The sequence below is a fragment of the Lagopus muta genome, chromosome 6 (genome assembly GCF_023343835.1).
Source record: "Lagopus muta isolate bLagMut1 chromosome 6, bLagMut1 primary, whole genome shotgun sequence".
Lineage (NCBI taxonomy): Eukaryota > Metazoa > Chordata > Aves > Galliformes > Phasianidae > Lagopus > Lagopus muta.
In genome coordinates this window covers 18,183,043-18,194,900 of record NC_064438.1, presented here as the reverse complement: position 1 = coordinate 18,194,900, position 11,858 = coordinate 18,183,043, and the positions used below count along the sequence as shown (strand labels likewise).

General features: G+C 35.4%; 1 protein-coding gene across 4 annotated transcripts in view; it reads left to right on the top strand.

Annotated features, from left to right (window-relative positions):
• The window catches only part of LOC125695433 (golgin subfamily B member 1-like), a 43,141-nt gene that overhangs the window by 21,752 nt on the left and 9,531 nt on the right, over positions 1-11,858 (top strand). For 3 of the 4 annotated variants that reach the window (XM_048949840.1, XM_048949839.1, XM_048949841.1), the window contains exons 20-21: positions 208-312; positions 925-11,751. In XM_048949840.1, coding sequence (XP_048805797.1) covers positions 208-312; positions 925-11,751 — 10,932 coding nt within the window. The remainder of the gene's footprint in view (positions 1-207; positions 313-924; positions 11,752-11,858) is intronic. The other variant, XM_048949843.1, reaches the window with a different exon arrangement.

Below are 11,858 nucleotides of genomic sequence, written 5' to 3'. Positions count from 1 at the left end.
CATCTAATTACTTTGCTTAAAGTTGGGTGTAACGATTACTTGCCACACCACAGTGATTTGCATGAATGTATTGTGTATTTTGAGTGAAATGTTGTCTTAATTAATTTCATTATATGAATACCTCTTTTAGGTAAGTTCAATCTTACTATTCGAACATCACATTTTAAATATGTTTCTATGATCTAAATCTTTATTTTTAATACTAAGCTGAAAGAAGCCTTAAAGAAATGCAGTGTGTATGAAGTGGAGAACGCTGAGCAGAAAAAAGTCATCAGTGATCTAACGGAAAAAGTTGCTACACTGAAGGAAAAGGTAACTCATAAAATGAAAATAAGGATCTTTCTTGTATTTTGAAATGGTTCATTTAAATGTGAGAAAAAAAACCAACAACCTTGAGCATTAATTATACTGCAGATTTTATACACTGACCTTTCTGTATGCTAAAACGATCTAAAATGTAACATTGTCTTGTGATTGTACTGTTGGGTAGGTCATTGTTACAGTTGATAAAAGTATTGTGGTGTTACAGTTGGAAAGAATATAATGGAGAAATGGAAAGAAACAAACAGAGAAGGAATGCTCACCCATATTTAAAGATTCAAGCTTGGGATGAAAGATTCCACAAAGAAGGAATTTCCAAAAAGAGATCCTTCCCTAGTGCTAGTCAGCCCTTAAATGGGGTCTTCTGGCCACACAGGTGAATTGCTTTCACCTGTGCTCCCACGGCTGACCCAGTCCTTGCCTCAGGTGATCAATCAGTGGTTCAGGCTGTGACTCAACAGTTTCCATACAGTCATTAGTTCAAGGATTGTTTGTGAGTGATGGATTAGTCTAAATATTAGATTTACATAAGGAGTGTATCTTCCATTTTCCTTCTAATGTACCTTTTAATTATTCTTGTAACATTGTTTTCTTGATGTTTAGACTTTGAAACAAGATGATATGGTGGAATCAATGCAGCTGGATCTTGACCAGGCAAATGAGGAACTTGACAAATTGAATACGAGCCATTTAGAGGAACGATCTCAACTTATTCAAGATCTCCAGAAACGTGAAAGAGAAATTGATCATCTTAAAGAAGCACTGGCAGAAAAAGAGAGGGAGTTATCTGCCTTGTCTTTGAATATGACAGAATATTCAGAACAAGTTATCATTCTGAAGCATCAAGTGCAATGCAAAAATGAAGAAATACGGGGGATAGAAGAGGCTTTATCGAAGGCTGAAAGGGAGGCTGATTTACTGAAAGAAGTACAAACAGCTGATGTAAGAGATACAAGTGTGAAAATATCTGTCCTTTCTGAGAAGAGTAATACAATGAGACTAGAACTGGAAAGAATTAGAGTTGAAAATGAAGCTAAAACTAAAGAAAATGAGGAACTGATAAGACAAATCAGTGAGTACAGCATTACAGTTAAGGATCTCCGTTCTGAAATCAAGGCCAATCATGTTGCATACCATAACAATCTTATGGAGTGTGAGTCACAAATTACTTTGCTGAAAGAACAAATTAGCAAATCATCTGAAAAGCTACAAGAAACTGAGAATAAACAAAGAAAAGAAGCTGAATATTTGAAATCTCAGATTGAGGAAAATAACACTCTGAAAGAACAATGGAACAGTTTGCTTAAAGAGAAAGAGAATAAAGAACAGACTCTTGAAAATGAGTTAAAATCTATTAAAGATTCATACAACAAACTAGTTTTGGAAGATGCTAAAAAAGATGAAGAGTTGGCTCAGTTATCTAGGAAGCTCACAGAACGTACTGAACACCAGGAAACAATTAAAAAAGAATTACAGGAGAAACAAGAGATCATTGTTTCATTAGATAAGAAGCTTGAGTTTTTGGAGCAACAAAATGAAGAGACCAAACTTAAATTAACTGAAGATCTTAAAGCCAAAGAGACATGTTGTGAAGAGCTTAGTAACCAATTAAGTGAAATACAGAAACAAATTAACAAGATGGAAATAGAGACACAGGAGAAAGCTTCAGCTAATAAGCAGTTGCAGGCAGATCTTGAGGGGAAAGAAACAAAATTGGCAGAGCAAGTGAAAGCAAATGAACATCTGAAAAAAAGTATAGGTAAAGTGAAAAAAGAGAAGCAACAGTTAGTCAGTGAAAATGAGAATTTGTCCAAACTTCTGGATGTGAAGGAATGTGAATTATTAAAGAAAATCCAGGCTGTAGCAGAAATGGAAAGCAAGTTATCTGTTAGCGATGCTGAATACCAAAAAACTCTTTCAGTTCTAAACAGTGAAAAAACCACTCTAGCAAAAGAGATTGAACAACTCTCAATAGCTGCAAAGCAAAAAGAAAATTCAGTTGCAGAACAGCTGCAGAAGAAAACAAAGGAATGCAATGTGTTAGCTGGTCAGTTGTCTGAAAGCAAGGAACAAGCACAACAGTTGAGTGAACAAATGCAATCAGTTCTCATTCAACTGAAGGATGCTACAGACAAAGAAACAAAGAAAGAAGAAATGTTAAATAGTAAGTTATCTGAATGTAGTACCCTAATACAAGAGCTCAGCCAGAGTAAGGAAAATAATTTACTGCTGCAAGAGCAAGTTCAAAGATTAGCTTTGGATTTTGAAGCTAAGAGCAAGAGTCTAGAAGAAAAAATCCTTCAATGTGATTCACTGCATAAGGAAATTGAAGACAGCAAATCTTATATTGTAGAGTTGCAGGAAGAAATTAAAAATCTTAAAGAGGACAAAACAAAGTTATCTCAGTGGGTAGAAGAAAGAGACCTGACTCTAAAAAGTCAGGGTTCAGAACTTGAAAAGTTTCGTAAGCAGGTTTCTGACAAAATTGAAGAAAGTTCAGTGTTAAATAATCAGCTACAGCAAGTAAGCAAAGAAGTGACTGAGCTTAAGCATAAAAAGGAGGACCTTTCAAACCTATTGAGCAAGAAGTCACATGAATATGAAATTCTTCAGTTACAGTTGGTACAGCAACAATCTGATACTACTTCTGCAAGGCAACTAGCACACACAGCAGCTCTAGAAAATGAAAAATTGAAAGTAGAAATTGAAAACCTTAATGGAATGATAATGAAAAAATCAGAAGAAATAGCTACTTTAACTTCACACTTGTCCCAACAGAGTCATAGTATTTTAGCTCTGAAGGACCAAATTGATGGCCTCGTGGTTGAAAAAGAAAACCTAAAAACTCTCGTGGAAAGGAAAGAGATTCTTATTTCTGAGAAGGATGTTTTGCTACAACAAATAAAGGATAGTAAAATGGCAGGAGAAGGGCAATATTTGCAAGTCATTTCAGATCTGCAAAACCAAATACAAACCCTAGGTTTTGAAGCCAGCCAGCTTAAACAGACAATGCAGGAAAAAGAAAATGAATGTAAGAAGCAAGCTCAAGAATTAAAGTTACTAAAAGATAAATCTGAAGAGTCTGATATACTTAGGGTTCAACTGTCTGAGAATATGGAGGTTATTTCTGACCTTCAGTATCAACTTAGAAATTTGACAGAAAAAGCAGCAGAGTTGAATGATTCAATTGCACAGAAGGATGAATGTTTAAAACAAAAGATAGATGAATATGTTAGTTTAAAAGCATGCCTTTCTGATGTACAGGAATCATCCATTTTGCAGCAGAAACAGTTAGAACTTTTAACTTCAGAAGCAGAACAATTAAAAGTACTTGTTTCAGAGAAAGATTTAACTGTAAATAATATTTCATTATTCAGTGAGAACTTAAAGATGCAACTTCAAGAAAAGGAGAATGAATGTGTTGTCTTAAGGAAACAGGTAGTGGAGCTGGAGGAAGTAAAAGTGAATTTACAAAAAGAAGTACAACATCAGAAGAACGTAATAATAGAAAAGGATCAGTCCTTATCAGAAAACAAATCCTCTCTTACAGAAAATAAAACTCTTCTCAATGCTCTGAAGGAGAAAGCACAGGAAGATGAAGAGAAGATAAATTTAATCTCTCAGCTCCAAAGTCAAGTACATGTACTAACACAAGAACTACAAAAATCTAAGGAACTAATCCAGGAGAAAGAAGATGCCTTTTTGTCTCTTCAGGAAAAAATTGAAGCACAGTATGAACTAAGAACAGAGTTTAATGCAGCTCTTAATAAAAAAGAAGAAGTTATTGCTGAACTGCATAATTCTGTGAAGGAGAAGGATTCCAGTCTACAGTTGGCAAATAAGAACATAAGTGTTCTCTCTAATGAGATTGAGATTCTCAAAGAAGAATTAGAAAAAAGCGGTGCAGCTATGAAAAACCTTACTAAGGAATTTCAGGAGAAAAATGAAAGCTTTAATATTAATCAGAAGAAAGTCGATTCTTTGACAGTTGAGCTTCAGACTGTGAAAAGTGAACACTGTAAAGCACTAAACCAAATAAGTACATGTAAACAAGAATTACAGCAAAAAGAATTGGCTGTAGAGTCTCTGTGTTTGACTTGCACTGAACAGGCAGATAATATAGCATGTCTAAAGTTGGAGTTGAATAATGTAAATTCCAAATCATCTCAAGACAGCCACGAAAGTGCACTTTTAATAGGTAGTCTGCAGCACCAAGTAGAGGCTTTAGTGAATGAAAAAAATATGCTACAAGAAGATGCTGCTAAACTTATGGCTGAAAACACACAACTTGTTGCATCTCAAAATCATTTGGAAAAGAAATTGGAAGAGCTCCAAGAAATGAATGGAAAACTAGAAGCCAGTGAGAATTACTCAAGAATGCAGATAGATGCTGTCCAACTGCAGATGAAGACTGAAAAAGAGAAGTTACAGATGCAGGTTAGTGCGAAGGGTGAAGAACTTTCTAAATTAGAACTTAAATTTGAAAATCTAGAGCAAAGTCTTCTTGAGTCAGAAAACAAATGGGTGACAGAACTTGATAGGGCAACTTTAGAAATTAAAAATCTTACTGAACAATTGAACTGTTTAGAAAGTGAAATGAAATCCAAGGATAGCAAAATCCAGTCTTTACAGGAGGAACTGGATCTTACCAAAGAGCAAATAACTCAAAGCTTATCTCATTTACTTAATAGTAGGCTTTTATGTAAAGAAAAGAATGCAAAGACTTCAGATTCCCAACTGCAGCTAACTGATGGTAAAATACAATTGGAAAAATTCTCCACTCTGATATCTACTATTTTAAGCAAAGAAGTAGAAAGAGAACAATTGCAGCTGGTTCTTTTAGAAAAACAGAAAGAAATAGATGTCATAAAAGATGAATTAAAAAATATGCAGTCACTTGAGAAAGAGAAGGAGTTGCTACAGAATGATATTGATAAAATGAAGGGTACCTATGAGTCTGAAATTGAATGCCTATCACAAGAAATGATTGCTGTCAAGGAAACTTTATGTAAACAAGAATCTCTTTTGCAAGAAAAGAATAGGCAGATTGAATTTCTTCAGGACAAGATAAATAAATCAGAAGAAGTAGTAAGGACCAGTCAAGAAAAACTGCATGTTGACGGCAAAAAAGTAGCAAGTCTCCTTGAAGATATGGGAAGAAAAGATCAACTCATAGAAGACTTAACTTCACAAGTAAATCAGCAAAAGGATTTAATTTCTGGTCTAAGCCAGCAAATGAAAGAAAAGGACTGTTCTGTTACCCAGGTCATGGAATCATTGTCTAGTGAAATGCTGAATTTTTCTGAAGAGAGGAATACATTAAACAGCAAACTGCAGGCTCTTGAGTCTGCTCATAATCATTCCATAGGAGAACTAAATCGAGTGTTGCAGGAACTTGAGGACTGTAAGAAAGAGCTGGAATGTAGTCAGGTTGTATTAAGCAACAGAGAAGCTGTTTTTAAAGATTTAATGAAAGAAAAGGAGGAGATGTATCTTAATCTTGAGAAACTTGGCAAGGAAAAAGAGAATCTGAAGAAGAAACTTCAAGCAGCATTGATAATAAGAAGAGATCTAATGCAAAAAGTCGCAAAACTAGAGAAGAGTGGGCAGGAAGAAATGGAGAAAGAGAAAGGAAAAAGAGAGGGGTTGTTGAAGAAAGTTGAGGAGTTAACGGACAAGCTGAAACTAGCTGAAGATCAAAATATAGATATTGAGACCTATCTTGGAACTCTGAAGCAACAGCTTAGAGAAAAAGATGTCAAAATAAGTGACTTGAATGATATCTTGTTGGCAAAGGCCACTTATATAGAGGAACTTCAGGCCAATATTGCAAAACTAAATGATGTCATTGCTGAAAAACAAATTATCTGTGAGCAGAACCTAAAATCTTTAGAGGAAAAGGATAACATGCTTGCTCATATGCAAACTATGCTTGATGAAAAAGTAAGAGCGTATGAAGAGAAACATTCACAGCTCTTAATAGCTCTTGAAATGATAAACTCTGAAGTTAAGGAGGAGGAATTGTTGAAAAATTCCAGTTCTGAAAAGCTCAGTGCCAGGGACAAGAGAAAGTGTTTGGACTCTAACAATGAAACTAATGTAATTCAGTTAGAAAAAGAAGACTTGCAGAGAGATCTTTTGGTCAGGGAAGAAGATGTAAGAAAATTTCAGAAAGAGGGGACAGAGGACACTAAACTTACAGCAGATTTTGATGAACAAACACACTTGAAGAATGTCAAACTAGAGCATAAAGCTCTCTGGGAAGATCTTCAAAGAAAATTTAAAGAGTTTGGCTTGAATCAATTAGAAAAACATCTTGGGAAGGAGCTTGTCTCTCCTAAGACAGGAGAAGAAGAAAGTGACCTAAAGAATTTGGAATCCAACAAATCAAGAAACAAGGTTCAGGCTGCATCCTTTAAAGAGTCAGAAAACCTAATCACTTCGGTGACAAGTAAAGATACTGAATTAGAAGAACTAAGAGACAATTATGTAAAGCTTCGGGAGGAAACAGAAATGTTGAAGGAAGAGCTGAGAAAAATATTAGTTGAATTTGGTGGTGGTGGAATAAAAGCAGTTGACTTAAACTCCATGATAGAACAGGAGCAGTACCAGGAACAATGTAAAGATAGCGTTTTGGAGGATATAAAGCAGCTACAGACAAAGCTGAAAACATTCTTGACTGAAACTGCAGACATGAAGATGATGCTGGAACGTGTAAATAATGAGAAAGAAACACTTGTTAAAAAAAATGAGGAGGATTACAGGATGAGCCAGGAGAAGCTGCAGAAACTGAGAAAGGAAGCTAACAAGGAAATTGCAGAAAAGAATGAGGAAATAGAAGCTTTGCATTCTTCACTTAAAGATTTTAAGGAGAAACTTGATCTTGAAAAGGAATTGTTAAAAGAAGCTCTAAAGGACGGCCAAGAAGAAATCCACCGTTACAAAGCAGCACTTGAAAAAATAAAGAATGAAAAAGAGGAGCTTGTTCATCATTTAGAGGAGTCCAATTTGAAACTAATCAATAAGAAAAGGGAGTTAAAGCATGTCAATGAAGAAAACAAAAAGCTTCTGACAGAACTTTGTTTGCTACGTGAGAAGGCTGAGATAAGTACTCCTGTAGTGTCATGCAAAGAGTTTGAAGAAGAAAATGGTACTGAAAAAGAACTGGTAGAATTTTGTTCAGAAGGTGGTTCTCTTCAAGGAAAATTACAAAGTAAAGGCACCTCTTTTCAACTATCTAAGACTGGTTACTCTGGGAAAACTACTCTGAAAGAAGCAGCGGACTATAAAACCCAGAAAGAAATGGAAATTGTTCAGGAGCCACTTTCAAAAACTGTTAACGTAGGTGATTCTAAACCAGAAGGACAAAGGACTATAGCAGAAGAGAAGTCCAAAGACCACCTTCAAAGAAAATTACAAGCAGCTTTAATATCGCGTAAAGAAGCTCTGAGAGAAAATAAATATCTAAAAGACCAGATTGATAAGCTATTACTGGAAAGAGAGGAACTGGTGAACAAGACAAGTACGCTTGAACGCTTGTTGTTAGAGCTTGGTAGAGAAAAGCAAAGTTCAAATACTGTTTCTGTATTGTCTGAAGAGGAGAGCCTTGTTTCTGAAAATGCTAGACTGTTGGCTGAAAATGAAAACCTCACTGCTGCATGTGAAAGTCTTAAATCTACGATGGAGACAATAGTTCAGGAAAAAGAGGCCTTTTCTTTCCAGCTAAATACCTTAAAAGATTCTCAGACAGTTGAATTAACAGGTTGGAAGGCTAAACACAGTGAATTAAAGCAAGAGTATGAATCCCTCCTTCAGGCTTATGAGAATATCAGTAGTAAAATAGCAGATATGAGGCAAGTTATTGATGTCACTAGAAAAGAGAAACAAGAGGCTATTCAGAGACTCAGGGAAGGGGAATCAGAGAAGGAGGCTCTTGAGAAACAGTTTCAGAAACTCACTGATGAAAATGAAGTGATTAAGGATCAGCTGAAAAAACTCAGTGAATCCAGGAAGTTGGAAGTTGATGAATTACAGAGTAAAGCAAAAAGGCAGATATGTGAACAAGAGGCAAGAATGGAAGAACACCAGACTCGTCTTCATGAACTCACTCAACAGAATAATCAGCTAATGGAGGAAAATGAACAGTTGAAACAAACTTCTGAAAATTTAAAGCAGGCTTTAGAGAAAATTCAGGATGAAAATGGCATCCTTCATAATAACATCGCTGTAACTAAAGCAGCTCTGGGAGACCTCCAAGTTAAAATGGAAGTGTACCAAAATGATATGCAATCTAAAATCAGAGATGCGTTATATGAGAATGAATCATTGTTAAAAGACATTAATGTTTTAAGAGATAAACTCTCTGAAAAGGAACAAGAAAGAAAATTAATTTCAGAAAAAGTGAAAGAAACTGAAAAGTCTTTGGACCATAAAAATCATTGTATTACAAAGCTGAACATGGAGTGTAAAAATCTTACACGAGAAATTGTTAGTCTAAATGAAAAAGTTAAGATTTTAGAAGATGATAAATGTCTCTTACAAGAGGAATTAGAAAATGCACAAGAAAGTTCTTACAAAGTAAAGAATGAGAGGGAATTCCTTGAGACAGAATTGCTTAATCATATTAAAGAGGTTGATCATCTTACTGATACAATGAAATCAGCACAAGTGCAGAATAATGTACTTTTACAGCAACTGGAAGAATTAAAGGCAGAGAAGTGTAATGTGATTAGAGAAAAAGAAGAACAGCAGCTACAACTAGTAAAACTGTTTGAGGAGAAGGTGAAATGTGCACAGAGAGATAATAGTGGAAATAAAAACAGAACAAAAGAATTACAAGAACTCTTAAAGGAGAAACAGCAGGAGATCAACCATTTGCAAAAGGATTCTATAAAATTCCAGGAGCTGATCCTGGATTTGGAAAGGTCTGTGAAATTGTCACAGTCAAAAAACGAAAAATTTGAAAAAGATTTAAGTAATATGTCAGAAAAGCTTACCAAATCGAATGAAGAAATATCCCATCTCAATGAAAAGCTGTCTTCACAGGTGAACTTGTTGGATCAGTCAAAGAAAGAAGTAGACAGGCTTACAGCTGAGAATCTGAATTGGAGAAATGAACTTAAGAGGAAAGAAGATGAACTGGAAATCCAGAAGAGAAAATATATGACAGAACTGGAGCTAAATTTTAAACAATTAAAATTGGTTCACAAAGGAGAATTTTTGAACTTAGAGGAAAGACACAGTGCCCTTCAGAGAGAAAAAGATAGGGCAATTAGTGAGATTCAAGGATTGCAAGAAGAGGTTAGCTTTAAAGACTCTGAAAACAAGAAGCTTCAGGCAGATTTGAATGCAGCTTTGGCACGCTTAGCTGCTTTTGCAAAGTGTATGTCCTCTCTTCAAAATGACCGGGACAGGGTAATCACTGAAATGAAAACCTGGGAAACACAGTTCAAAGAGGCTATCCAGAGTAAAGAGATACAAATAGAAAACAGTAATAAAAGAATAATGTCCCTGCAAGATGAATTGAAAGACAAAATGACTCAGATTCAGGAACTGAATATCAAATATTCTGTGGGACAGGAAACAAAGGATGAACTGTATTTAAGGCAAAAATCTGCTAATATACCATGGCGTGAAGAGCTCCACAAAATAAAGGAAGAAAATGTACTTTTTTTTAATAGGCAGCAAGAGTTGGAGAATGCTCTGCAGTCAAAAGAAGAAGCTTTGCAAGCACTCCTGAAGGAAAATAACTCTCTTAATCATCTTATAGAGAATAGTAAAAGTTCTGGAAGTGAGATAAAAGTTCTGGAAAGTAATTTTACAAGACAAGAACAAGAACTGCAAAACCTTCTTGCTGAAAAGGAAAAAATTAATGCTGAGTTGGAGAAGCAAATTACCATTTCTGAGCAAATGAAAATCATGCTGAATAATAAGGATAAAGAAATTTCCTTACTCATTTCTTCAAAAAGTGATGGAATTTCTGACTATCTGATTCAGGTACAGACTCAACATAGAGAACAAATCAAAGAATATGAGCGTCAGTTCCATTCACTACAGAGAGAGAAAGAACAGTCTGAGGAGTGCTGTCAAAAGATGGAAAATGAACTGAGAAATCTCCAGATGAAAGCAGATAAGGCAGGTCAAGATAAGGCTGCAATTGCCAGTGAACTAGATGCTTTTAAAAAGTCAATGTCATCTCTTCAGAATGATCGCGATGACCTTTTTTCAAAATACAAAGAACTGGAGCATCTTCACCAAAATGTCATTAGTCAACGAGACAATCTTATAGTCGGCAATGCGAGTGAGAATAATGCTTTGAAACAAGAATTAAGGGTACTACTTAATCGGATAGATGATCTTCATTCTGAAAATGCAATGCTAAATGCCCAGCTAATAAAGTATAGGGAAGATCTTAACCAAGTTTTATCTCTGAAAGATCATCAATTAAAAGACTTACTTAAGCAAAAATTAGATTTCATTAAAGGCCTTGAACAGGAAAAATATGATCTTCAGAAACAAATAAAAGAGGTGCAACTGTCCAGTCAACTGCAAATGGATACTGTTGTATCTTTGGAACATGAAAATAAAAAATTAGTATCTAAAGTAAATGATTTAGAATCTTTAATTGCATCATTAAACAAAGAGAAACTTGTTTCTGAGTCTGGAGAGAAACTGTTAACTTGTGGTAGCATTCAGAAAAAAAAAAGTGCATCCAATGGACTGTATGGAGAAAAACTTCAGAAGACTGACAGTGTCCAGAAATCACTAGGCAGAAATACTAAGGATGCAGATGGGGAACACAGTAAGACATTTCAGAAACTTGAGCATGGATATGAACCCGATGCTTTTACAGAAATGATAGTAGAAGTTCAATCTCAGAATAGAGAGCTGAGATCCCAGAATGAGGCCTTTGGCAAAGCAATGACTGCTCTACAAAATGATAGAGATAGGATAATAGAGGACTTAAATATACTTCAGAGCAAATACACATCAGAACTCAAGTCTGAAAAAAAGAAAGGAGTTGAACTTGAAGCTGAATTTGGTAGCTTTAAATCCCGTCTTGTCAGTATACTCAAGGAAAATGGTCTTCTGAAAAAGGTACTTTTTGATCCTGCAAGTATGGTTACAGTTGATCAGATTGCTGATGAAATTGAAAATCTCTGTAGGACATTTGTCACCCGTGAGCTGGAGATTAGCAGGCTCTCATCTGAATGTGGGAATTATGTTCAGCAGATTGAAGCATTTTCCAAGGCTATGGCCAGTCTTCAGGATGACCGAGACAAATTGCTGCAGGAACTCAGCAAGCAGAAGGTAGCTTCTGAAACTAAACAGGGGGGCACAGCTTCATTTCCCATTGCTTGCAACAGCATCAATGATACAAATTATTTTAAAAGTAATTTGGATGTGCTTCAGATTGATAGGGAAAGATTGGTAAGTTTTAACTGGCTACGTTGCTTTTTTTTTTTCTTTTTTTTTTCTTCTCCATTTAATGCAGAGAATGCATGACTTTGCAAATTACATGAGTGCTATGAAAACAT